The sequence below is a fragment of the Podarcis tiliguerta genome (genome assembly GCF_965153285.1).
Source record: "Podarcis tiliguerta genome assembly, chromosome: 13".
In the NCBI taxonomy this organism is placed as follows: domain Eukaryota; kingdom Metazoa; phylum Chordata; class Lepidosauria; order Squamata; family Lacertidae; genus Podarcis; species Podarcis tiliguerta.
Window position 1 is genome coordinate 35,980,254 of NC_139546.1, and position 27,286 is coordinate 36,007,539.

The window sequence follows — 27,286 nt, forward strand, 5'->3', positions numbered from 1 at the left end:
TGTTCCAAGATGTCCTTTGATAAACTTGCCCACACTTAAAATGGCCGTTTCGGGAAAAAATTAATAGGTGCATCTGTATGCAGTACACGGCCTCTTTAGAGACAGCGCGGCTGCCGACTGCCCTTTTCTAAGATGGTGGCGGTCCGGGAGTAGCGCCTCTCAAAATGGCGGCAGGCATTCTCTGCCCATACTCAAAATGGCGCTCACATTTTACCGTGTTTTCAATGAGGAGTAAAGCCGCGCAAACCATTAAAACGGGCTACCGCCATTCCGTCTTCCCACAACTCTGATTTCCAGCGCTGACTTTCAGAGAGAAACTTCTCTAAGACTGCATTTATTTAAAATATCAGTTTCCCTTAATAAAGATGGCGGCATTCTTCTCTTTTAAAAAATGTGACTGGGTGCTAACGCTTAATACGGCTTCTAAATTCTCTTACCTAAAATATCTTAATTTGAATTCAAATTGCGGAAGGAAGGCTTTGACCCGCTGAGTTACTAGGGGCAGGTTTTTTGAACCCCAACCGTGAGAGGGAGAATGACTAACGTTTTCCAATATGGCCACCTGCTCCTTTTTCCTTTTAACTGAATTAGCGTTTCCCTTTTCAGAAACGTAGACAAAAAATATAGAGCGATCATTCCAATAGTCAAACATGGGACAATGATCGTTTTGACGTAATTTCCCCTCGGATGTCGAGTGAAAGTGATAGCAGCCCATAGGGCACAATGCAGAAATTCAGGAATACAGTATGTAGTGTAGCTGTGGTTGGTGCAGAAGCGTGCCCCAAAGTAGAATCTACTTGAAACGGGGTTTTATACTCTTAAGTTCTTGTTTTGTGTGACGAATGTGCGTGTCTGTTTGTATAAAGCCTCAAAACAATTGCAAATTGTGCCACAAATGCAAATCAAATACTCAGCCTTCTTTTTTATTCCTAACGGGTAGGATGGGACGCTGAAGCTGAATAAGTTACAAGAACTCTGCAAGTCTAGGGATTTTATATTTAAAAATTAACACTACACTGAAGTCAGCCTTTGGCACAACAAGCACTCTTTTAAACGGTGTTTAACAACTTTATTAATAATTTAATTTATTAATCACTTCCTATGAAACATCCCAAAGCGATGGATGGTATAGCTTCTTAGGGACAGAACTACCTAAACCGTATAGAAACTTATTCTTGTATGCTACTACAGTGGCAAGAATGTTACTTGTCATAAATGAAAAGAAGCAAAGGAAGAATGGATACAAAAACTTACGGAATTTGCAGAAATGGCGAAACTTACCAGAAGAATAAGACATCAAGATAACACAATTTTCATAAAAGAATGGAAATGGTTTATTGAATACTTAGATAAACTGTAAACAGATAAAAACATTGGCAGGATTATTGTAATAACCTGCAGTTTCATATATTTAAAGATGAATAAATGAGCAAATTAAGTTAATTAGGACATGCAGAAGATATTAAAAATAAATTTAATAAACCATAGAAAGAGGGGGGAGGAAGTCAAGTTTTGAAATGTCAAAATGATTGCAAAATTAGTGAAGTGTATAAACTGGAAAAGTAAATCTTTTTTTTAAAAGATTATCTAGTTTATCACCCGACGAAGTTATTTTGAAAATTGAAAATCTTCCATACAAGATACACCCCAGCGGTATTTAAAGTTTAAATCAATTTAAAGTGGTCTCTGGAATGCCCTCGCAACTCAAAAGTCAGAGCTTTACATGCAGTGAAGTCCTGCTAACGAGCTCCTCAAACAGAAATGTGGACACTGTACATCGAGGTGCTCGTGTTAGTCTCCCATTTCTGCGTCTATGTTGAGTATACGTCATCGAAGGAGGAAAAGGGATGCCGAGCCCATAGTGGGGCGTGGCTATGGAGAGCAGCTGCCCGCTTTCAAGATGGAGGAACCCAGCACATGGGATGAGCCGAGCAGCGGCTCCAGTAGTAGCAATGAGGAGGATGAGGACATGGAAATGGAGGAGAAGGGGCAAGAAGAAGAGAAGGGTCGAGGGGGAGCTTATGTGCCAGGACAGGGGGCTCCTCCAGCACCTGGGGAAGAACTGGTGATGGACGAGGGTGCCTATCGCCTATATCATCGCGCAGGCACAGGTCAGATCATGTATTGGAATGGGGTGGGATCTGTCTTTTTGGACTGGAAAGTAAGGAGACGCTTGCTAAGGTGAACGGGAAAGGATTCCAAGATTGTAGACAGGGAGGAATGGAGGTGGGAATTTGTCAGGGTATAGATGCATTGGTTCTTCGACGTGGGCCACACGGGTTAGTTTGGTTGTATAGAGGAGCCTGATTCCTGAAGACCTCAGCCACAAATGTGGCATGGCATGTGATGAGTGGCTGTAGGTTAGGAGCATCCTTTAGGGGCAGGAAGAGATGGTGTGTATGTATGTATATATATATATATAGGATAGGTTTAAAGCGACAAGGGGTATGCACTGAACCTCATTTGTAGCAAACCCATGACCTCTTAACCCTCACCAGCCACTTTGGTAAAGTTGCAAGAGCTGTGGCTAAATAGTAAGATTCAAAATAGATTCCACTGCATGTTTTTGCACAAAGTTAGTAATTGTGAGTACAGAACTAGGAGCTGAGGGCTGTGCCGGACCTCCTGTTGTACTATTTATATCAAAAAGGTGAAACAAATATTAAAAACACCACAAAGCAATTTCAGCATAAATATTTCTGGCAGAAAGGCCTAAAACTAAATCCGCAGTAAATTTACATACCACATGTTACATATGTGTATATGTTAAGATACGAACAATTGTTTGCATACGGCAAGGAAGGTTATGACTGTAAATCAACGTGATGAAAAAAACTCACAGTAGATATGGGGGAAAGAGGGGAATTGCCACAGAAAGGAATGCTGATGTCCCTGTGTCTCCTTCGACCCTGTGCAGGTTCCCCTTGCTTGAGCTTTGACATTTTGCGAGATGCCCTGGGAGAGAATCGAACCACCTACCCGCTGAGCCTTCTCCTTTGTGCTGGAACTCAGGCTGAAACTGCCAATGCCAACAGGTGAGTTTGTGAGGAGCTTGGCTTCCAGCAAGCCAGCTACACTTGTCCTACTGAAGCCAGGACAAGAGGGTCTATAGCAGGGATGTGGGACCCCTGGCCTTCCCTTGTTAGACTCAGCTTTGCGGTCAGTTGTCGGGAATGCTGGGAACTGTAGTTCCCACCATCTGGAGGGCCAGAGGTTCACCATCCTTGAAAACACCTTCTTATAGACCACTCAAATGTCTCATTTTCTCTCCCCCCTCCCTGCAAATAGGCTGATGGTGATGAAGATGCACCACCTCTATGGGACCAAACACTCTGGCAAGGATTCTTCAGGGTCAGAGAGTAGCAGCGACAGTGAAAGTGATGAAGACGAAGAGAAAAAACCCCAACTGGAACTGGCCATGGTCCCCCATTATGGGGGTATTAATAGAGTTCGGGTACGAACCATATTTCCTGCTGGTCTCTCACTCTGCTCTGGCACAGTTCTCTACCTAAATGGTCTGTTGTTGTTTTGATAGGTGACAGAATTAGGTGGATCACAGATCGCAGCGGTTTGGTCTGAGAAGGGGCAGGTGGACATATACGACCTACAGCGCCCCCTCGTGGCCCTGTCCGACTCTCAAGCCATGGCAGCCTTTCTGCGAGAAGAGCAGGCCAAGATCAAACCTGTCTTCTCATTCGCTGGGCATATGACGGAAGGATTTGCTGTGGACTGGTCTCCCAAGAAACCAGGTAATCAGCTGGGATAGAATGGGAATGGAGTTGGCAGAGCTGGGAACGTAGGCACAGGAGACCTGGACTGGCTGGACTGCAGTTCAGAATAACTTGTGCCTCACCTATTCCAGGGACTCTTTTGACTGGGGATTGCAACAAGAACATCCATCTGTGGACACCCAAGGAAGATGGATCATGGCTTGTAGACCAGCGGCCTTTCACAGCCCACACTGCATCAGTGGAAGACCTGCAGTGGTCCCCAAATGAAGCTACGGTGAGGAAGTGGTTTGATGGGTGCAGCTTGCTTTACAGTGAAAATTTCTGTGCTTGGGGAAATGTTAATGTGCTTCCTAATTACCTGGGACTTAATCAAAGTATTTCAAATCAGCTAAGGCTGCATTTTTTTATTCTTTAAAAAGGCAATTGCCTATTACAGTGGTACCTTGGGTTACATACACTTCAGGTTACAGACTCCGCTAACCCAGAAATATTACCTCAGGTTAAGAACTTTGCTTCAGGATGAGAACAAAAATCGTGCAGCAGCAGGAGGCCCCATTAGCTAAAGTGGTGCTTCAGGTTAAGAACAGACCTCCAGAACAAATTAAGTTCTTAACCCGAGGTACCACTGTATTTCTCTTGCATGTGCTTGGCCACAAGTGACCACAAGGTTCCTTTAATGGAATCTGAAATCAGATTGGCCTTGATTTGTATTTTTAAAAAGGATATAGTCGAAGATCAGATCCTGGTGTCAGGTGAAGTTTTCCTTTCCAGGTGGGCTTGAATTTAAGCTGGTATTGTAAAGCAAAAATGTTCCTTTGCCCACAGTTTTCCTTTCCTCACATGCTTTGAAATCAAGAATTTTCCTTTATGTTGCCTTTGCAGTTTGAAACTAAATTGTCTGGGCAAAAGGTCTTGTTGTCAGTTGCAGCTGCAAGCCCCACTTTCCTTAGGGGTTGGCTCTACTTGAAGTTCCTGAGTGGAACCAGTTCCAGTGTAGCTGCACCCAGCTTGATAAGACATTGGGTGGGGATTTCTTAGGGGTGGAGACTGCTTTCAGGGGCCATATTAAGACCCCAGCCAGGCCTAATGCTGTGATCTGCCTCTGCAGTCAGAGGTAGTAATGCTTCCGGCCACCAGTTGCTGCAAACCACAGGAGGGGAAAGTGCTCTGATTTTGCTTGCAGGCTTCCCATAGGCATCTGACTAGCCACAGGTAGGACAGGAAGTTGGGCTTGATTGGCCTGATCCAGCAGACTCTTCCTATGGTCTGAATTAGGCCTGCAATACAGAGGTTCTCCACTGCATCACTTTGCATGGCTTTTTCCACATTTCCTTTTACCTGTGTTCCACTGCACTGGATATACCTGTGCCTTTTCTCCTTCCTATTCAGAATCTCAAATTCTGTAAAAGCTTGACATAAACAGCACAAAACGAACATATTTATTACACGAAGCAAGTCATTGTACCTAGGCACTGCTTTGCCAACCCGAGCACAGGTCGTTAAGCCAAGATTTGTAATTACCAGGTAACTGGTCCGATTCAGAATATCAGTGCACAAGTTTTGATGATAAACTTCGAGAACAGTTCGCAGGGGAAAGGCTGATTTATACGACTTCATAAGGGCATACTGGGATTTGCTTGGGGAACAAGGCCTGATGCAGGGACGTGAGAGCTTTCCACTATGTTTAACCATAACAATTCTTTGCCCTTGTTCTTGGATCAGGTTTTTGCTTCCTGCTCAGCGGATGCCTCTATCCGCATCTGGGATACACGGGCGCCACCGGGGAAAGCCTGCATGCTGACTGCCAGCCAGGCGCATGACGCAGACGTCAACGTCATCAGCTGGAATCGAAACGAGCCCTTCATCGTCAGTGGTGGCGATGATGGGATCCTCAGGATCTGGGACCTCAGGCAGTTCCAGGTTAGAAATCACTGTCAAAATATGTTTGGGAAAACCTTTAGATCAGGAGTTGGCAACCTAAGGCCCGTGGGCCACAAGCGGCCCACGGGGGTCATTTAACCGGCCCCCGAGCTGCCCAGTCGGCGAGTCCCCACACACTGCGCTAAACCAGCGCGGCGCAGGGACTCACTTCTGTGGCGCTGGAAATCGCAGTCGCACTCGCTCATGGGCACATGCAATTCGGCCACTGGAGTCAACCGGCTCAGGCAAGGTAAACCTTGCCCACCCCTGCTTTAGATGTTGCTGAACTACAACTCCCATCAGCCCCAGTGAGCATGGCCAGGGATGATGGGAGTTGTAGTTCAGCAACATTCGGAGGGACAAAGGTTCATTACACCTGTACATAACATTATTTCCCCTTCAAATCTTCTTCATGAGCAATATCCCTCAAACTCAGCCCTTCTTTTGTCCTCCCCTGTCTCTGCAGAAAGGGTCGGCTGTCGCCACCTTCAAGCAGCACACGGCACCCATCACGTCCGTCGAATGGCACCCTACAGACAGCGGCGTGTTTGCAGCCTCCGGCGCCGATGACCAGGTGACGCAGTGGGACTTGGCTGTGGAGCGAGACGAGGAAGCAGAGGCCAAGGACCCAGCTTTGGCCTCCATCCCACCCCAACTACTGTTTGTTCACCAGGGAGAGAACGACATTAAGGAGCTGCATTGGCATCCGCAGTGCCCTGGCACCCTCGTCACCACAGCCCTATCTGGCTTCAACATCTTCCGGACTATCAGCGTCTGAGCGAGAGCGAGGCTTTCAAAATGGCCGCCTGGGGTTTGCGGACCTGTTGCTAAGAGAGGTGCTAAGCCGCAGTACCCTTCGTTGCTTCCTTCAAGATGGCCGCAGTCTCTCCTCCCTGTGGACTCTAAAACCTTCTAAAAAATGGGTTCTTTTGTTGGTTTAATAACTAACTTTTGCTTTTGGAATAGGTCTTCACAGCTGCCCCGATTAAGCTTTGCAGTCTTTTGATGAGGTCATCACCTCTCTCTGTCATCCCGTTAATGAGTGATAATGATTAGAATAGCCTTTGCTCTGCTTTATCTACACTCATTCCTCGAACAAATCGGATGATTCAGGTCTCATTTAGATGTTCCCACTCTGCTATGGGAAGAGTTCAAAACAGACTTAATGGCTTTTTCTGTGTGTGGAACCATCCAAACGTACAATGTATAAAACAGTTTGCAAGCATCTGCTTAACTGTTCATCAGAGCCTACCACTGATGCAGCGGGGGGGCAGAGAGGACGTTGTTTGTAAAGAATAATGTATTTTAAATAAATATAAATTATTTTGGAGGGAAGGTGGAAACCCCGTCAACATTTTGACAGGCTGCATTTTTCTTGTTTTACCTCTGTACAAGCTGGGACATACTAAGCTCACGGCCCTGCACCAGCCATGCAGAGAGAGCCCAGCGGGGGCTCTCTAAGCCTGATCCATTTGCCACTTACTGAAAACAGAGAGGAACTGGGGGGCAGCATTACCCTACAATAATTTCTCTGATCATGTATAATACGGACTACATGATAAGGCAGGGCTTTTTAATCATTGTATTTTTTATGCTGTGAGCTGCTCTGAGAACCACAGGTGATACACAAATTTTAAAAAAATTAATTTTTCAAAGTGGAAGCTAGGAATTCCCTTTGCCCTGTGTCGCAAAGAGCCAGTGTGGTGGAGTGTCAGACCAGGACCTGTGAGACTAGGGTTCAAATCCCCACTTGGGCTTGGGGCTCACAGTGGGTGACCCTAAGCCAGTCACTGCCTTCTAGTCTAACCTACTGCCCAGGGTTGTTGTGGGGATTAAATGAGGGGGAGAACCATTTACGCCACCTTGAGCTTCCCAGAGAAAACGGTGGGGTATAAATGCAAGAAACAAATAGGCCTGTGCCTCCCTCAGCCTCTCATGCCAGAGTGGAGGGTGTCCCTGCTTTCTTATCTGGCCTTAGGAAATCTGCCTAGGTCACATACCCCTTTCCCTAGGTCAGATCCCATCACCTTTACTCCACACCTTCCTTGTGTAGCTGATGTGTTCTTGAACTGCGATGCCTCTTGCTCATGTGCGTGGGAAGAGGGGTTTGTAGCTGCAAGCAGAGAGTAGCTTTCAACAAATAAAGGAAGACTCACAGCTGTTGCTCTGGCCCCACCAATTCACCACAGGCTGCTCACCCCACACAAAGGTTGCCTATGGAGGAATGTGGCCTTTGGGCTGCAAAAGGTTTCCCCTGATAAGGCTCGAACCTCTTTTATTTCTGAGCAAGCGCAACCCTTGTCTCCGGGCAGCTGGAAAAAGACAAATTACACTACTGCAGAAACGCTGCCAAAGTCAGTCCAAGTATTTCTCATTGGCCAGCTTATTTATGTACACAGAGCTGCCCTCCATGAGACATTTGCACACGGAGATGTCTGCTGGGAGACTTCACAGACCGACAGTCATTTGCACAATTGTAATGTGGAGGGTTAACTGTAAACGAAGTAAGAGAACAGCTGGAGTAGACTGTGCTATAATAGCTTAAGCCCAGCCCCGCAACACTGTCTGAAAGGCAACCCTAAATCGCCACTGGCATCCTGTTCTCACTGCATCCCACTCCACTGCAAGGATGTAAAGACTGCAGTACCATCCTGGTCCACCGAACACAGCAGCACCGTCTTCTTCACGTTGGTACCGAGGCGTCCTGCGCTGACAACATCACACAGGGAGAGAGGGGTGTCTTTAGGGACACACAGGGCAATGTAATGGGCATGGAAACGCATGGGGTCACCTGTAGGAGGGAGGGAGAAAGGTGGGGTTAGAAGAGGGAATTAGCCCATTGGTTTCCTCCCTCCTTAACAATCGCTCTTCATTCTAGAACGAAGCCATTTTGAGTTTTGCCGTAGCAAAAAACGTCTTCGAGTCAAGGAAAGGGCAAGTCTTTTTTCCTAAGGTTAGCAGCAACCACTGCCTGCCCAGCAAGAACCCTGGGAGCAGCAGGGAGGCTAAGTGCGTGGGATTCTGTAAGTTTGTGGCAGGCGGGCAAAGTCCCTTATACCATCAGACCACTGTCAATACAGGGGGTGCAGAACTTTTCGGCTGTGTGGGTCAAATCTTTCAGGCATCAAATCCACCTATCACGTGATGACATCATCATGATGTCACCCACGTGTTAAATGTATAGCTTTGCAACTCTTCCTACTTTAAACACTCAATTTCAGAAGACTGTGCTGTCTGGCAGTGGCTCTCTAGTTTCAAACAGAATTTCCTGCCTGGAAGGCACATGGAGTAACATGGCAAGAACCTTGCACAGAGGCATTCAACCCTGCCACAATTTGTTGTATAGTCCCACTTCAGAGTTCTATCTACATACACGTTATTTAATTTCTGCACTTCCCTTCATCCCAAGATTTCAGGGCGATGCACAGCAAACCAAGGAAATGCAGTATTTTATTCTGTAGACATTACTCCTGAAACTATTAGAGTAGTCCTGCCTTCCCCATTTTCAGCAGACCTGTATTCACGATAAAAAAGGAAGGCTGCTATTCACCGCAAAGCAGACCAGGACTCTGAAACCCCGTGTGCAAGGACAGGGGGAGGCATTTATTTATTCAAGATGGGGCCAGGAATCCTGCCTGCCTCTTTAAATACCTCTCACCCTTCCAACAGAGGGCCGGCTAGGCCTTTCAGCAAATATTCCATTCACTCCTGGGCTAAGAGGCAAAAACGCAGGATAAGATTGCTCAGCTTTTTATTATTCGTATTTGCCTTTGTGACGCAGGGGAGTTTTGATATCACACTCTCTGCTCAGAGGGGCAGACTCTGAAAACCATAGCATTTGTCACCCCACCCCACCCCCGGCTTGGATTCCCCAAGATCCACAAGCCTGCCACTACCTGGATAAACAAGGAAGTCGCCCCCAAATTTGCTCCCACTGGTGACGTAGTAGCCCCGTTCCCAAAGATTCTGGAAAATGCGGTAACGTATCTCGTGCTCCTCCTGTCCAGTATAAGGCCAGTCTTGGGATTGGACATGCCAGTCCACCTCTTCTTCTGGGCCTGGATGTACTCGTTCTGTTGGGAGCTGGACCATCATAGATTGTCGAGGAAGCACAAAGGTGGATTCCGGTTCTGAAGGAGGGTCTGGAATTATAATACAGAGTGGCTTGTAACTGGGCTACCTTAAGGACTACCTTCTTCCATGTATTTCGTCCCGTGGCTGTGGTCCTTGTCTAGTCATTACCACCAACAGCCTGAGCTATGATAGGTACCAGGGCAGGACCTTCTTGGTTGTGGTGCCAAGATTAAGCACAGCTCTGCCCAAGGGAAACCCACCTAGATCCTTCCTTTAAGTATTTCCTTATTCAGCTAATATGTGGTTAGACATCTAGTTAGCCACTGAGAGCAAAAGGCTGGACTAGAGGAGCTACTGGCCTGATGCAATAGGCTCTTCTTTTATAGAGATGTTTGGGGAAAGCTGGCTATTATGGTTTTCTTTGCCAGTGCTCCAAAAAAGCAATCAGGTTGGTTTTCCCTTGCTGCATCTTGAAAACAGCCCTGCTGGATCAGGCTGAAGGCCTAACTAGCCCAGCATCCTGTTCTCACAGCAGCCAGCCAGGAAGCCCATAAACAGGACCCAAGCACAAGAGCCCTCTCCCCTCCTGCAGTTTCCAGCAACTGGCATTTAGAAGCATTGTTGCCTCCAACTGTGGAGGCGGAGGATAGCTCTCATGACTACAGTAGCTCAGTTGGTAGAGCATGAGACTCTTAATATCAGGGTTGTGGGTTCGAGCCCCACGTTGGGCAAAAATATTCCTGCATTGCAGCAGGTTGGACTATTTATTTTTATTTTTAATTTATATACCACCCTATACCCGGAGGTCTCAGGGCAGTTCACAGAACAAAATCAAAATATAAAATCACAATATATAATCAAAATAAAAACAACAACCCAGTAACACCCCCCTTGGGGTGTCTTCACACTCCACAATTCTGTGACTAGTAGCCACAGGCAGTCTTACTCTCCATGAATTTGTCTAATCCTCTTCTAAAGTCATCCAAAAATCTGTTGTTATTGTGCCCTGATTGCTGGTGCCACAACTGAGGAGAAAACATTTTTCTCTGTCCTCCATAGGTTCTGGGACTACCACTCCCATCAGCCCCAGCCAGCACTGCCAATAGTCAGGGATGATGGGAGTGGAGTCCAGGAACATCCGAAAGGCCACTGTTTCCCCACCCCTAACCTATACCAATCATAGTTTAGTCCTCCTGCAAGGGACGCGGGTGGCGCTATGGTCTAAACCACTGAGCCTCTTGGGCTTGCCGACTAGAACGCCAGCAGTTCGAATCCCTGCGACGGAGTGAGCTCCCGTTGCTCTGTCCCAGCTCCTGCCAACCTAGCACTTCGAAAGCACACCAGCGTGAGTAGATAAATAGGTACCACTGCGGTGGGAAGGTAAACAGCGTTTCCATGTGCTCTGGCACTCATCGCAGTGTCCCGTTGCGCCAGAAGCTGTTTAGTCATGCTGGCCACATAAACCGGAAAGCAGTCTGTGGACAAACACTGGCTATCTCGGCCTGAAAGAGAGATGAACACCGCAACCCCACAGTCGCCTTTGACTGGACTTAACCTTCCAGGAGTCCTTTAACTTACCTCCTGCAGCTTCCTGGGGCACTTCCAAATAAAGCAAAATAGTTGCCACATAGCAAACGTTGACGCTCACCTCCCTCTTCCTGCCGCCGTTTCTTTGCCCGGCCCTGGGCTATACGTTCCGCAAGAGTACCCAGCACGGCTTTCCTCTGTTCAGCCGCCAGCCGAACCTGCTCCTGATAGCTCTCCTCTTGCTCATTTTGGTAGGCGGCCACCTCTTCAAGGGCTGAAGGATCCTACAGACACAGAGAAGCAAGTTCAGCACTGCCCATTCTCTGACCACATCCACACCATGCATTTAAATCACCCACAGGCACATACATGTCCACAGAGACCTTCCCTGGTGCCCACTGGGTCCTCATGCCACTCCAATGAAATTAGGCCTGAAAGAAGTATTCTGTTTTAGCCAATATAATAAGCTGCAGCGAGCGCTTGGTTGCAGCGTGTGTTTGGGTCCCACAACAGTGCCTCTGGTGTGCAAATGTGCCCTGGGGTTCAAAAAGGTTGGTGGCCCATGATCTACACTGCACAATTTGCAGCAATTAAGCAGAGCATCCTTCACTTTTGCTCCAGGTTTTTTGGGGGGGTGGGGTTGTGTGGTTTTGTTTTCTTTAGAGAACTAGCAATGATTGGTTGAACCATCACCTGGCTGTTATCATCTCGAAGAGGTTGCGACGCTGCGTTTTTGAACAAGGCTGCCAACCCCTTTTCTGCCAGTAGCCGGACCTCTTCTGGGAGCAGCTGCAGGGGCAGCCCCAGCCGCACATTCTGCCGCGGCTTCCGAGCTAACGCTCCAACCAGTGTGCCGACAATACGATGCTCCTCCCGCAATCTCCGCGCATCAGCAGCATTCCACACAAAAGCCTTTCCCTCCAAGATGTGGATTCGGATCATGCTTCGGCCTGTACCTGTGCTTCCCTGAGAAGATGGGAAAGGAACAACCACAAAAATACTATGACATTCACTTGACTTCCAAGATTTTTTTGGACGGTGGTGGGATCCTCTCCTTTGAAAGGTTTTGCCAGCAGCCTTTGGGGTAAAGGCAATTGGTTGTTGGAGGTTCTTATACTAAGCACTGAAATGTACCTAAAATGGCAGAGGCAGGTTACTTTACAGATCACCCTTTTTAAAAACAAGTGGGTTGGCTTTAATCTGCTCTCTCCACTATTTAATAGGTTTGTAATTGATGTAAATAGTTTTATTGTTTATAAGGGTTCTCTTATGCTGCTTAAAGCAAAGCAGCATAATCTCTCTGCTCCCAGAACCCAAAAGGATATGTTGGCCAATCTCTTCTCTCTCCCTGCAATACAATGGGTTGTAAGCATCCTGAATAAATCATGACTGGTCCAGGGACATAAATAAGAATAAAATGGGTGGCAGGGTGGGGGTATGCTTGGGGTGCTTGCAGTGGATTGGTTGGGGGCACCTCTCTGGAATAAACTGTTTTATGCAAAGGGAAGCGAATACATGCATATTGCATCGCAAGTCTGAAACTACACACACACTTAACTAAGCCATAAGCTTCAAATTTCAGACAACAGCGATTATTATGACCAACGGATCTTACGTCTGATCTTCGGATAAAGGGCGGTATACAAATTTAAGTAATTAATAATAATATACCAGATGAAGAGTAGGCTGCTAGTAAAGGTTGGGACGATGTACTCTCCCTCCCCTGGCTGACACAGCCTCTTCGTTTCCTGTAACATCACCCCAAAATCAAGACCCTTCCCTAAATCACCAGCACTCATGCCCCTTCTCAGGACCCAGGAGTCCTGCCCCTCCACTCCTAGCACCCTCCCCAACCCGTTTTAATCCCATAACCCACTTTCACACCGGATCGCCTTTTGCTTTTAAGCCATGAGGCTCCTCTTGCGTGAGAATCCCGGAGATATTTTCCTCCCCTTAGTCCCCGCCCCCTTGCTCTAAATGACCCTCCAATCACTCTTTCGCCACAGCCGATTAGCTTGGAGTGATGGCTCCGCTGCCCAATAGACGGTCCGAGAAGGAGCCAATGGCTTGGTCTTGGGAAGACAGAGGCGGTGCAAAGGAGGAGGAGGAGGATGAGAAGGAGGGTGGAGAAGCATGCACACACCGCCTCCCCTTCCATCGCGCACAGTTCATCCTGCAAAGCAAAGGAAACTGTGCAAGAGGGACAGGAAGCGCGCACCTAAGATTGAGAAATTGTTTTGCAAGGCAGCTTGGAGGCGAAAGGGGAGGTGGGGCAGCCGTCTCAAAATGGATTTTGCAAGGAGCTAGCTCTTTGCACCGCGCTCCTAGACTGCCGCTTCTACTTCCCTCCTGCCCTCCCTCCTTCAGCCCCGCTCTCGATTCCCCCTTTGGGCAGCAGCACGTGCCCTCCGAAGAGGTGAGTGCCGGGCGGGGTGGCTGATTTGGGAAATCTGGGTGGTGCTGGGAAGCCGGACTCCTGGGTTCCATGGGAAAGGATGAAGCGGGTTTTAGTGGCTCACCAGTATGGGGCCTAAGGCTAGGAGCCAGGGCTCCAGGGTTCCCTAGATCGGTGTCAAACATAGATGGGGCAATTTTATTTTATTTTTTGCTCAGGCATAAGATCTAGATGGGGAACAGATAACTTACCCTGGAGTATAGAGGGGATAAATAGGAGCCAGCACGTCTTGGTGCTCTATTTTCAGGTATTATACAGCGTAGTTATAGCCTTAAAATAACCCACCCGGGGTGTGCAGCGCCAGTCTCCCTGAACCCTGCTTTTTGATAGATCTCTTCCTCACAAGGGCTACATCATTGCATTCAGTGTCCCCCCCCCCCCCATTTTAATCTGGCATGTGCGTACAACACCTACCTGAGGAATAGAGGGGAAAAGAAGTGGTAGCGTCAGTTTCCCAGAGGATTGTTAAAAATATTCTTCTTTACATTCCTCATCAGATGAAAAACCCCACAGAAAATATTTCCTGCTACCAAGGATTCCCCCGGCCCCTTTCATTTTGCAGTTGGTGGAGCTCTGGAAGTTGACAAGTTGTTGTGTTTTGCTCCTAAGCAGGCAAATGATTAGCTCTTACCTGTAACCCCAGATTTACTGGGGTTGTTTAGTGCTGTTAACTGGGGGAATGCATTCTGCATATACCCAGAGGCTCTAAATTTAGGGCTGAATATTCTTCTTGCTCTACTACAGGAATTCTGCTGAAGCTTTTCCACTTTCGGTACCCTAGCCCAGCCAATCTGGTGCCCTTCACATGTTTGGGACTGCAGCTCCCATCTGATGGATGGAGAGCTGTATGGAGAGCGGGCAAGGAAGTATTTGGCAGAGGTTAAAGGAGCATTGCCATGATGTTTTCTAGAAAGTCTTCCAAGCACAGTTATAGCTGTACACAAGGGAGAAATTAAGTAGGTGGCATTTCTTTTCCCAGTGGAAAAAAAATTGGCTCAAGTTGTGCTTTGCTAAGAAATGAACAGATGCAATTACAACATCCCTGGCATGTGGGCCTCTGCTGAAGCACCTCCAGCCTGCTCCACTGCCCAGCTGATACTGTCAGGAAGTTCCTCTTAATGTTTATCTGCTTCCCTGCAGATTTGGATAGTCTTGCCCCCTGGAGCAACAGGTAACAATTCTGCCCTGTCTTCTGCATGGCAGCCCTTCCATGTATGTGAAGGCTGCTTACTTAATCATATATTCTCTAGGTTAAACCTCTCCGGCTCTGTTGTCCCATCTTATTAAAACAAAAAATAAAACCTGTAGCTCCACTCCAAATTCCTCGGACGTTTAAGAAACTAGTAATTTCATATCAGATTTTTGCTTTAGGCAAGTTCCTTAGGCCACTCTAACTCAGAGTTGTTTTCCTTTTAGCCCATGTTAACTGTTTTTATTCCTGCCTCCCATAATGTGCACTTCCCTCTGCACCATCAAGTCTCTCTGAACGCAGCACTTTCTCACCTGTAGCGGGGCATGTCAAGAAGTCTGTTCCTCTCAAAGGATCATGGGAACTGTAGTTTAACACAGAGCTACAATTCCCAGCAGCCTTAAAAAACTACAGGTCCTGGGACTTTTCAATGTACGGAGCCTTAGATTCCCTCACCCTCTTCAGTGTCTCTTCAGTTTAATTTCTTATCTACTTCCTATTTTCCTGTCCTTTGCATAACACTCCTGTCTATATACCTCCATCTATTCCTCACACAGAAAACCACCCAACTTTCCAGGATTCTCTGCACTTCCTCTCTGAACTCGCTCTACTAGCAGGTCTTTCTGCACCCTCTACCCCCACTTTAGTCCATGTCTTTGCTCTCAGCAACAATACCCTTGCCCACTTCAACAGCACACAAGGCTTTCCCTCCCTCAGCAACTCATGTCAATGAAGGAGCCTTTGATGGAGGTGAGCCGCGAAGCTGCAAATTTGCGGGGGAATTGGAGTCAGCCCCAGCATTTACCTCTGAATCCAGCAAAGGGAAGGAGATGTGTAGACATTGCGATGCAGGGATTCTCTCATCCCTACGTCGGATGGGCTTGAGTGGACATTAGCTGTTCCTCCAAAGGTTTGGGTAAGGGCTGCAAGTAATGAGTATTTGGAATTCTCAACCCTACCCAAGGGATGCCAGGCAAAGTGGGATGGGCTGCGGTTGGCCTGCAAAACTATGCATGGTACAGGCCTGGTGCAAACTCTAGTCTAGTGATTCACTGGAGGGGGAAAGTGTGTGCGTGTTTGCTCTCTGTGTGCGTCTCACTGGACTCCTTAGATAGACACTTGCTTTTAATCTAGCTGAAGGATTCCTATTTAAATATAGAAAGCATGGGGTGGAGGAGTGAGGCGAGGGATTATAGGGAGACAAGGACATCAGCACAGAGGAACAGGGAGAAAGTGGCGGGGGTGGAGTGTGTGGAAACTGGTCTGGGTGTGTTCAGCTACAGTCATCCCCAGCGGGGACAGGAGGAAAGGGGGGTTGCATTGCAGTCTGTCTTTGTAAATGAAGCTCGGAATGTGGAAGGCTGGGAGCAAGGTAGAAAGAGAGCACCTGTACTTTTCAGAGTTGCACAAAATTGGTTTTTTTCCTCTTCCCTCCCTGTCCCTTCCCCCTTGTGTGTCGTATTATTATTGTAAGCCTGCAGACAGGGATTGTCTTGTTTTAATTGATTGTATATAAGCCACTCTGGGAGCCTTTGGGGCTGAAGAGTGGGATACAAATACAATCAAATCAATCAATAAAAAGGGGGGGGAGGGTTTCCTCACCCAGCATGCCTTATGGTTTTGTTCTGTGCAACTCTGAAAGGTGTTGTAGCCTGCAGCTGACAGTTCTTTCTGCATGTGACTCAGTCGGTAGAGCATGAGACTCCTAATCTCGGTGTTGTGGGTTTGAGCCCCACGTTGGGCAACAAGATTCCTGCATTGCAGGGGTTGATGGCCCTTGTGGTCCCTTCCCACTCTAGAAGCCTATGATTCTATTACTTGCTCCGCTCTCCTTCTTAGAAGAAAGCGAAGAGACCTGGCTCATACCCTTGACCTCTGTTTGGTCCCCACAAGCTGCCCTGCACAATCCATAGGGAAGATGCTTACGAAAAAACAGATTTGTGACCTTTTAACACACGTAACATCCTAAGGCCCCATCTGCATGATATGTATGATATAGCTTTAAATGAATATTGTAGAAGCAGCCTTAGAATGGTATAAAGCTGGACTACTCCACCTGGGATGCTTTGAGTGGGGATTCCAATCCCAAAATAGAGTTGCCAACTTTCTCCTCCGGCAGTGCTCCTCTGTGCCTTTAACACAGGGGTGGGGAGCCTGTGGTCCTCCAGATGTTGATGGACTACAGCTCTAGGAACTCCTGGCCACTAGCTACATTGGCTAGGAATTGTATTTCAACAGCATCTGGAGGGCCACATGTTTCCCTTCTAGCAGGCAGAAGTTGAACAGGTGGTGCCTTTCCTGCCACAGAGATGAAGTGATAGAATAAGCATCAGCTGTTATATTTCTGCTGGCTGGACATCAGGCAAGGGTGGCTAACCAGCAGTTCTTTAGGTGTTGCTGGACTACAACTCCCTGACTATTGTTTATGGTGTTTGGGGCTGATGGGAATTGCAGTCTCAACACCTGGAAGGCCACAATTTACTCCTGTGTTAAAAGCATAGGAATGCTGTTTGGGGGAGGGCCATGATTAGGGGTGATGAGTTGCATTCTAGTAATTCCACAAGCTCCCCGTCCCTACCATAAGATTTGCAGAAGTACAAAAAAAACCCCTTCAAATAAGAGACTCTAAGATCCTTTCTGGAAACAGGGGATAAAAGAAATTGGGGGCATTATAGGGGAAACTGTGACCCTAGACACTAAATATTTTTTATTATAATTGTTTGAAAGGGGTAATGCTTCTCTTGCTGAGAAAGTTTACTTGCTGGTTGCAACCAAACGGATCATCTCACAAGGCTAGAGGGAAACGTCATATGTTGCTTCAGACGGATGGTATTCAGAAATGCTTTTTATTGGTGTCTCACAAAAACTTAACTCATTACTTAAGACTTCTTTGAAGCCAAGCTGCACCAGAGGACTTTGCAGCAGTCTGGTGGAAGTTTATAATCTGTATAAACAAACCGCCACATCCAACTATTAATCCTTCTATGTTTGAGGTTATTTGATGGAATTTGCAAACTTTCATCATTAGTTTCCATAAGTTTGTCTCTCCAACAACCTGAAACTTGGGTGGGAATGGAATGGAGCAGTGTTCTTCAACCTTGTGTCCTCATTTGTTGTTGGACTACAACTCCCATCATCCCTGCCCCTTGGCTAAGCTGACTGGGGATGATGGGAGTTGAATGTCAACAATATCTGGAAGGCGACAGAGCACTGAGGAGAAGCCTTCCACACAGGCAAGATCCATGCCAGGTCTCATCCTGTCATGACTGGTAGCCATTGACTAATACACTGGGAGCCAGCATGGTGTAATGGTTAGAGTGCTGGATTAGGAACTGGCAAACCAGGGTTTGAATCCCCATGGAGCCATGAAGCTCCCTGGGTGAGCTTGTGCTAGTCCCTGTTTCTCAGAGTTGTCGTGAGGATAACGTAAGGAGAGGAGAACCATGTAGACTTCCTTGAGTTCCTTGGAACAAAAGGTGGTCTATACATGTAATGAATAATACACCTGCCCTCTCTGAATTCACTTTCTTCCCTAAATTGCATAAATTAATCAGGCATTGTGTGTGAAGAGGTCCTGTCTTTCCTTTGTCCTGAATATATTGCTCATCCGTTTCATTGGGTGACTATCCCCTCCCTCCCAGTCCCACCCCCACCCAAGTACTATCATGCTGCAAGATTATTGCTTTACGCCACCATCCCTTAGGTTTTCCCTCCTTTGATACAAGAATCCAGGTGCCTTGACAACCTTGCTTTTACCTTTCTGGTATCATATTAATATGCAGCCCCAAGCATCTGGGTCATTTCCTTCAAAGATATTCACCCTACCTCAAACCAGCTGCTGGACCAGTAGCACAGCCTTCTCCCTGGTTATTTCCAGTATTCCCAGCACTAATCTCTACAAACCATTGTGCACAGCCTGCTCTGACTCTCTGCATCTCTTGCCAGCCACAATGTCACCCGATGAAGTCATCTACTTGGCAGTCCTTCTCGTTTCCATCCCCATCGGCTTCCTCTTCAAGAAAGGGGGTGAGTGCTAAATCTGGGTGGCCAAAGTGAGTTGGAAGAGATGACGTCGTGTCTAAGAGGGGGGGTGACTGTTGCAGAGTCAGATTTAAGCAACCCAGCATTGCCCAAGGACTCCTAAGGCCCTGAGATGAAGTTCTTTCTTTTGATATGTTGCATTTATATAGCTGTCCATCTATGCAGCGGTGGTCTATGTGTGTGTTTTTAATGAAGTCATACAGAAATCTTGCTAATTCCCCGGGTAGCAGGCAAACAAAACAGACAAAAGCAATTCTTCAAAATACAAAATATCATGATTAGAAGTCAACAGTAAAAGGCCATAAAGCATACCAGAGCAAATGAAGCAGCTCAGATTTAAAACACAATTTAAAAGCTTGGCTGAGTAAGAAAATATGTTCACCTGGTGCTGAGCAGACCACAGAGGAGACTCCAGGAGAGCCTTTTTGGGGAGCACATATTGCATGGTCAGAGTGGCACTACCAAAAATACCCTCTCCTTGGTAGGGACACCTGTCACTAGACTTCTGAAAGGGATCTTAAGGTCCCAAGCTGTTTTGGGATCTATAGATTAAAATCAGCACTTTAAACTGGGTCTGTAAATGGACTGGGAGGCAGTTAGCTGACAAAGTCCTGGCATAATAAGATAAAAATGCCCAGTTGCGGAGAATGTAGTATTCTGCTCAGTGTGGATTTTACTATTCCAGGGCTGTAATGACAGGAGAATCTGCAGCCTTAGTAGAATTTTGTGCACCTTTAAAAGGTACAAGAGTCTGCATTTGTGTTTCTGCTCTGAATTCAAGCCTTTATCAGTAACACATAAAGCTGTTGAATGTTATTCATTGAGGGTGTAGTATTCTCCAGCCCAGGGTCCTTGGATTAAGGGCAGGCTATAAACTTATAAAAAAGATAAAATAATTAATAAGAATGGAATATTCCATTTGGGGGTTTTTTCTGGAGCTGAAGGATTGCCCGGGGGGGGGGGGGAGTGCAAACAAGAAATGGGGACTCCAAAAAGCTGCCTTATTCGAGATAAAACTATTTCTCCCTTTAGTTTAATGTTCTCCTTAGGAGCAGCTCTCAGTGGTCTTGGGCAGAAGTCTTTTCCCTCACTTATTATCTGATCTTGAACACGAGGTTACTGTAATGGGAATTGACTGAATGGTTGTGCTGGGGAGGGGGTGGTCCTGTGCATGTAAATATTTTGCTTTAACAGCAAGGTCTAATCTCTCTTTCCCTGCATTCTCCTTTGTTGAACTGACTTGCAATCCCTAACTCCTGAACTCACTGGGTTGGATCTGTTCACAATAGGGGAATTTTTTCCATCTGCTTCTTCCCCACAGACCTGAGGATCAAGCAGTTTGGAGGGGCAGCTGCGGGGCTCGTGCTCACGCTGGCCACCTGCCACATCCACACCCTCCACTCACTTATCACCATCTTGGGGACGTGGCTGATAATCAACATCTCACCAAGGTAAAGGAGGAAGCTGGGAGGTGGTGGAATGGGGAACACTGGGGGGGGGGGCTCTTGTAGTTCTGTGTGGTGGGCCAGGAGGCCTAGTAAGATGAATCAAGACACCTTGCAAACGTGGTTTGGTTATTTGCAGGTGGCTACAGTTTAGCAGGCAAGGTTGAGATTGCGGGAAACGGATCTCCTGGAATTTCTACCTCTGAGGTTTGAAAAGTTGAAATAATGGGGGGGGGGGCTTAAGAGCAGGGCAGATAAGCCAGTGGTCCTCCAGGGGTTGGGCTACCACTGGCTATGCTGGCTAGGACTGATAGAAGTGGCAGTTGATTAGCGCATAGAAGGCCACAGACATTTCCCAGGTTTAGAGAAAAGAAGGTTTTGTCCCTTTTGACACATAGAGCCAGGACCCTCAAAATGGGACAGACATCTACCAGATTATCACTTTACTGTCATTATTGTTGCTATATTTATTACCTGCCCTTCAGCCTAAAGTCACAGGGCAGGTTACAAGAATTTTAACTTCAACATTAAAAACACACAGTTTGAAAAAAAATACAGTCTGGGGAAAGAAATAGGGCAGCTCTTGAAAATGTGTATCTTCAGTAAATTTACAACATTAGGATATTGGTCAGTGAGAATGGAACAGCCAGAGTAGTAGAGTGTGTGGGGTGTGTGGATATTATTATTATTATTATTATTATTACCCTAATGTTGCAGGATGGATTACAACAACAAAAGCACAATGTTAAAAATATACACCTCAAATGTCAAAAGCCAAGGTAAAGAGGTGTATCTTTAGCATTTGCCGAAAGCTGCATAAAGAAGATGCCAGACACACCTCTGTGGAGAAAAATTCATTAAAGAATAATGAATAGTTCATTAATATTGACAGCCTTTTATCTGCTTCTCCCCTCACACACACCAGGGCCTGTCACTACCTGACACTTGGCTGGACCTTTTCCTACCTGTTCTTTTTCCGCACAATCGCTTACTTTGGCTTCCCAGAGCCAACACCTTTCACCAATGCAGTGCAGCTCTTACTCACTCTCAAGGTAAGAGGGGCTGCGCTTTGGACGGGGGGGTATGGGGAAGGGGCTCCCTAGGAAGCTCATTTCCCATGATGCCTTAATCTGTGTCTCCCAGATGGTGAGCTTAGCCAACGAAGTACAAGAACTCACTTGGGCGAAGAAACAGGATGTGACATCATTTGCCAAGAGTCCACTGATTGGCGTGATCCCTAAAATGCCCGGACTGGTGGAGATACTGTGCTACAGTTATTGCTATGTTGGGCTCATGACAGGTACCTGAGTTACCTAACAGAAAGCAGTGGTCAAACTGGGTAGGGTGAAATATGTGTACAGCACCAAATTCTAGAGATGGGTTTTGTCATGGTTACCACAGCTTTAATCTGTATCCCTTCACCAAAATATGAAAATTGATGACAGGAGACAGAGGGCCTGGGGGTTCCCATTTTCTGTTTCAGTTTTCTTTTGAAGAGAAAGCAAGATAAGAACAGGAAGTCCAAAGAACCAAGCATATTTCACCTTTGCCTGTTGTTCTAATCGTCACAGCTGCTGACTTTTGGTTTTTTGTTTTGTGGCATGATTGTGTGTGCGTGTGTGTATCCGTAGTAGCACCAGCATGCCTCTGACCCTTGGTGTTTATGGAAATAATATGCCTTTCTTCCTCTCTCCATTCATTATCTTTGTGTGTCTTTCCAGTTCATGTGTGGTAACGTTGATTGTTCTTTCCTTTTCTGCTTTGTGAGAACAGCACGAAAATATCCCAACGCTACTTCTGCGACAGATAATGGGGGCTTGGAATGAATGCTGAGATCCTGCAGGTTCTGCTTATGAGAAGACATAGGGCTAGGCTACAGGGCGCATCAGACTCTTACCCAGCACCCAAGCTACACATCCTCTTAAGACTGAAGTTATTAAGATGTGTGGTTGCATGAGAGGCTTTTGTGTGTCTTGGTTTTTCTGAGGAACAATTCATTTCTGTCTGCTCGTTGATCTCAATTTCTTTTTTCTTTTCTTTTCTTTTGCACCTAGGCCCGTTTTTTCGCTACCGCACTTACCACGATTGGCTGAACCAGCCTAACTCCACAATCATCCCTAGCTGGAAACCGCTGCTTTCGAGAATGAAAATGATCCCCATCTTTGGGGTCTTTTTCCTGGTGGCATCTCACTTCTTCCCCCTCCAATATGTCCGGAGCGACGCCTTCTACGAACGGGGACTTCTGTTCCGAATCTTCTACATGATACCCATCTTCTTCGTCTTCCGCATGCGTTTCTATGTCGCCTGGCTCTGCGCTGAATGCGCCTGCATTTCTGCTGCCTTCGGTGCCTATCCAACCACCGCCAAATCACGGTCAGGCGGTGGGCCCACTGTGGAATATGTGCCGATCAGCAGGTTAGTCAAGGAGATGTTCCCTGTCTGCAGTAGAAGATGGGCTAGATTTAGAGAATGGCATGGAACTGTCCTGCCCCCAGAAGGAAAGGTGCCATATTCTGACACTAGCTAAATCTTCTATACAGTCTTCAAGGGTAGGCCAATGTAGAGAGCACTGCAGTAGTCAATTCATGAGGGCATTAAGATGTTCTTGTTTTGTTTACATTTCTAAAGCAACTCAGATGAAGGGGGAGCGTCCAGCATCACCTATGATTATGAGACAATCAAGAACATTGATCCACATGGCACTGACTTCTGTGTCAAGGTGAAGGATGGCATGCGCTACTGGAACATGACTGTCCAATGGTGGTTGGCGCAGTACATTTACAAAAGCGCACCCGTCCGGTCCTATGTCTTAAGGTGAGCAAAGCCGTACTATTGGGGGGTATGGGGGAGATAGCCTGTTGGGGTGGATTGGTGTGAAGGTGGACTCTGAGGTTCTGAGATGAATTGCAGGGAAGGTTCTTCTGGGAACAGTCAGTAAAGAGGATTCTGGGATACATGGTTGGTTGGTTGGTTGATTTGAAGACAGGTAGAGTAGAGAAATGCAGGCATGAGGGGGAGTAGCATAAATATGCAGGTGAGAGTTAGGTGAGCAATAGTGAGTAAAGAACTAAATGTTGAGCCAAAAATATTATTGCAACCTTGCTTGGTGCAGTGGAACATTCTGGAATACAGTGGTACCTCTGGTTGTGAACGGGATCTGTTCTGGAGGTCTGGCTGTATCCCGAAGTTTTCGCAACTGGAGAGAGTGCTTCTGCGCATGCATGCGCGGTGGTAGAACGCTTCTGCACATGCGCGAGTGGCGAAACGCTTCCAGGTTTGCCACTTTCGCAACCCGAAGCTTACGTTACCTGAGGGTAACATAACGCGAGGTTCCACTGTAGATGGAGAAAGCAAGGCAGTTGGCATGAAAGACTATGAAATGGTGGGAGTTGGTATATTCCTCCCCACCTGCTCCAGTTGTCACCCGAGTCCCTCCAAGAGTTGCCCTCAAGGGCTTAAGGGCCCAGTCACAAGTCTTTCACCCATGTTGTCAGCCCAAGAGGGCAGGGCTGTGAATGCAGCAGGGTCCAAACAAACCAAGGTTCAGTGGAGAGAATCCATCTAGGCCCAAACATGAACCAGGGACAAACTCAGGCATGTCCCAGATCAGCATCACAGGGAGTCCAATTAAAGTACAACACCGCAAAGCAGTGTTCACACGTTAGAAGTTTATGAAATTATGCATGGCATGGAGAAAACGGATAGAGAAAAGTTTTTCTTTCATGACATTGAAATCATGGACACCCAACAAAGCTGAATGTTGGAAGATTCAGGACAGGTAAAGAAAGTCCTTGTTCACACAATGTGTTGTTTAACTATGGCCCTTGGTCCCACAGGAGGTAGTGACAGCCAGCAACTTAGGTAAAGTTAAAGGGACCCCTGACCATTAGGTCCGGTCATGGCTGACTCGGGTTGCGGCGCTCATCTCGCTTTATTGGCCGAGGGAGCCGGCGTACAGCTTCCGGGTCATGTGGCCAACATGACTAAGCCTCTTCTGCCGAACCAGAGCAGCTCACAGAAACGCCATTTACCTTCTCGCTGGAGTGGTACCTATTTATCTACTTGCACTTTGACATGCTTTCGAACTGCTAGGTTGGCAGGAGCAGGGACCGAGCAACGGGAGCTCACCCCGTTGCGGGATTCGAACCGCCGACCTTCTGATCGGCAAGTCCTAGACTCTGTGGTTTAACCCACAGTGCCACCCGCGTCCCACTTTAGATGGCTTTAAAAGAAGATTAGACAGATTCATGGAGGTTAAGTGCCTATTGTCCACAATGGCTATTCCTCCACAGTTGGAGGCAGTAATGCTTCAAAACAGCAGTTGCTTGAAACCACAGGAGGGGAGGGGATATTCTTATAACAAAGCAAAGAAGCTAGAATCAGTGCCGTGAGCCAGAGACTTGTGCCATTTCCAGCAGCTGGAAGATTCAAGAGGGAGGCCTTATATACTCTGGCCTCCTAAACCACACTCCTGAACAGCAGTTGGCATTGAAGGGCCTAAGCATTGACTTCAAGGGGCCCTGCCAGTTCCTCAAGGTCCTCAGTCTCTGGTGTTTCTGCTTCATCCTCTGCAGGTCTGCATAACATGACTTAAGGATGTGAGGCTGGTGTCAAGTAGCTATAGTGTTTTTGCTTTTTTGTGATGCCTATCCTGAGGAATTCCTTGCAAGTGAGGTCCGTCGGGCTCCATCACTATATTTTGTCAGGCGATTGGTGAAAAACCTGGCTTTTTGAAAAGGCCATTGGGTTAATTGTGTCATCTTGCTGACTCAGTTCTATGTTTCAGAATAGAAAATTAAAAAAAAAGTATCAGACATAGTATTGTTACTGTTCTTGGCAGAGTATGAATAGCTGGTTGGCTGTGGGCCAAGAGAGGAAGAGCCGACAGAAGTGTAGGAGATCAGCAACTTGGTTGTAGATAAGCTGAACTAGGAAGTCAACAAAATGTAAAGGGAGGCTTGGCTTGAGAGCTGCAGTGAAGGATTCTGGGATTGACTTGACCAATGTGTAACAACAGCAATGGAGGAGTCAAGGACTGATAAGTGGGAAAGTGTGAGGAGAAATGGTGAAGGGTTCTGGGATATGTGCTGGAATTGGCCTGAGGGGAGGATTCTTGGACTGAGAAGGCTCTCTTTCTTCCTAGGAGCGCCTGGACCATGCTCATCTCTGCATACTGGCATGGGATTCACCCTGGCTACTACCTCAGCTTCCTTACCATCCCACTCTGCCTAGCAGCTGAGGGGGCGATGGAGAGCGGCTTCTTGAGGCACCTGACCCCCGCCGGCCGTCTCTATGGCGACTGGGTGCAGTGGTTCCTGAAGATGAGGGCCTACGACTACATGTGCATGGGCTTTGTGCTGCTCACCTTTGAGGACACCGTCCGCTACTGGAGCTCCATCTATTATTGCATCCACTTGGGGGCATTGGCCATCTTCCTGCTGGGGAAAGGGCTGGGGCTCCAGAGAGGGCGAGCCTCCCAGAAGGACAAAGATGGTACTTTGGAGAAACCCCAGCGGCAGGAGTGATGTGGCTGAGGCAAGGCCGGGATAAGCCCGCAATGTGGAGTGCTGCCGAAGGCCCTGGAGGCTGAGGAAGCAGATGAGACTCAACATAAGACTTGTTTTTTTAACGTGTGTTTCATCGTTGAAACCATCCGACTATAAGGAACCAGGGGATCCAACTATAAGGAACCAGGAGTTGTGTCTCGAAAACTCAGCTTCTCACTTGTTCTAATACCTGAGGACTTAGGAATACCAACACCCAGTGCCACCTCACTTGGCACCAGTGTGGGGAGGGAACTCCCAGAAATCTTATCTTCTAACACCTTTGACTATTAGATTTTCCTACTGGCTTTTGTTCACCTTCCAAGAAAGGTCAGAAGTCCTGGCTCCTAGCATCTCTCCAGAACTTGCTTCCTCTTTCTTTTCTATTTTTTTTTAAACCCCAAACACACCCATGTTACAGGAAGAAAAACTGGGACTTTGCAAGAATGAGCAGGGCTCCATTCCTATCCTCATTCCCATCCGTTCCCAGCTCTCACCTTGGAAGTGGGGGTTTACTGCCACAATTGAACCCTTTAAAGTGTATGTGGCAGGGGGAAGAGAATATTGCAGATTTGCTTCTGGGTAGTAGGTCATCTGAGGATACTAAGGTAAAAACACCAGCTCCCTCGGCCTGAAAGCAAGATGAGGGCTGCAAACCCATAGTCACCTTTGGCAGGACTTAACTGTCCAGGGGTCCTTTACCTTTACCTTTTACTAAGGTAAATAAAAGCCCCAACTTCCTTCAGGGAACTCTGCAAAAACCTGTGAGGCTGTTGCTTTGCCCCCAGTCAGTGATTTCCACCACCCCCACTCCTGAAAGAAAACAGGAGTGTGATTCTTGGAGGTGTAAGGACACCTCTGGGTTGAGGAGTTTAGCTCGGTAAGGCTAATGCTTTAAGTACTGTGGAATGGGAGAAGCCGAAACTAAAAAGCAAGATGAAATTTTGCACACCACGTCAGCCACATTTAAAAATGTATCAGTGGGGATCTTCAGTTATAGGGAGCTGGTTCAAGTGGCAGGAAATGTAAGCTTGTGGCTTGCAGAATTTGCTTTAGGACACACAAATTCTTGTCTCACGGTTCTAAAACTTTTTAATGTATGTTGGGTTGGGAGCCCTGTGGGTTTTACACTACAGAACCCATGACTTGACTGTCTGTATTTTTTGCCTGCCGCATGGATTACGTCTTTGCGTTCTGAAGAAAGTAAGGTATAAAACAGCTCATCTCTATAAACATTGTGATCCAGGTCTGATGCAGCTTTATTGGAAGCCTGAATGTGAAATAAAAACCTTTTTTTATAAAAAAAGAACCATCTCTTATTTATTCAGCTCCTTGCTTATCCTCCAGAGGGCAGTAAATGA

The 27,286-nt window shown here is 47.0% G+C and overlaps 4 protein-coding genes across 10 annotated transcripts in view; 2 read left to right on the plus strand and 2 right to left on the minus strand.

Moving 5' to 3' along the window:
• Positions 1 to 599, minus strand: part of KDELR1 (KDEL endoplasmic reticulum protein retention receptor 1) — a 127,929-nt gene extending 127,330 nt beyond the window's left edge. For 2 of the 4 annotated variants that reach the window (XM_083411688.1, XM_083411689.1), the window contains exon 1: positions 208 to 599. The gene's annotated coding sequence lies outside the window, so the exon portion shown is untranslated. The remainder of the gene's footprint in view (positions 1 to 207) is intronic. The other 2 variants (XM_083411683.1, XM_083411684.1) reach the window with 1 other exon arrangement.
• A 1,199-nt stretch (positions 600 to 1,798) lies between these two features.
• On the plus strand, positions 1,799 to 7,312 carry GRWD1 (glutamate rich WD repeat containing 1). Its single transcript, XM_083411625.1, has 7 exons — positions 1,799 to 2,111; positions 2,918 to 3,035; positions 3,289 to 3,454; positions 3,536 to 3,749; positions 3,863 to 4,005; positions 5,454 to 5,651; positions 6,118 to 7,312. The coding sequence occupies exons 1-7, from the start codon at positions 1,814 to 1,816 to the stop codon at positions 6,427 to 6,429; spliced, it is 1,449 nt and encodes a 482-aa protein (XP_083267751.1). The 5' UTR covers positions 1,799 to 1,813; the 3' UTR covers positions 6,430 to 7,312.
• Positions 7,313 to 7,899: 587 nt separating this feature from the next.
• Positions 7,900 to 13,216, minus strand: TSEN34 (tRNA splicing endonuclease subunit 34). 4 transcript variants are annotated; one of them, XM_083411655.1, is made up of 5 exons: positions 13,137 to 13,216; positions 11,946 to 12,218; positions 11,374 to 11,536; positions 9,548 to 9,793; positions 7,900 to 8,442 (listed from the first exon to the last, which is right to left on the minus strand). In XM_083411655.1, the coding sequence occupies exons 2-5, from the start codon at positions 12,192 to 12,194 to the stop codon at positions 8,255 to 8,257; spliced, it is 846 nt and encodes a 281-aa protein (XP_083267781.1). In that variant the 5' UTR covers positions 12,195 to 12,218; positions 13,137 to 13,216; the 3' UTR covers positions 7,900 to 8,254. The 4 variants fall into 4 exon arrangements, with proteins under 4 accessions (XP_083267781.1, XP_083267784.1, XP_083267782.1 ...); XM_083411658.1 differs by having other exon boundaries at positions 11,946 to 12,202; positions 13,135 to 13,214; XM_083411656.1 differs by having other exon boundaries at positions 12,924 to 13,205.
• A 5,630-nt stretch (positions 13,217 to 18,846) lies between these two features.
• On the plus strand, positions 18,847 to 27,231 carry MBOAT7 (membrane bound acylglycerophosphatidylinositol O-acyltransferase MBOAT7; the record flags this gene model as incomplete). Its single annotated transcript, XM_083409382.1, has 7 exons — positions 18,847 to 18,922; positions 20,259 to 20,388; positions 21,308 to 21,434; positions 21,526 to 21,682; positions 22,437 to 22,797; positions 23,011 to 23,196; positions 25,526 to 27,231. The coding sequence occupies 7 exons, from the start codon at positions 18,847 to 18,849 to the stop codon at positions 25,905 to 25,907; spliced, it is 1,419 nt and encodes a 472-aa protein (XP_083265508.1). The 3' UTR covers positions 25,908 to 27,231.
• Positions 27,232 to 27,286: the final 55 nt, after the last annotated feature.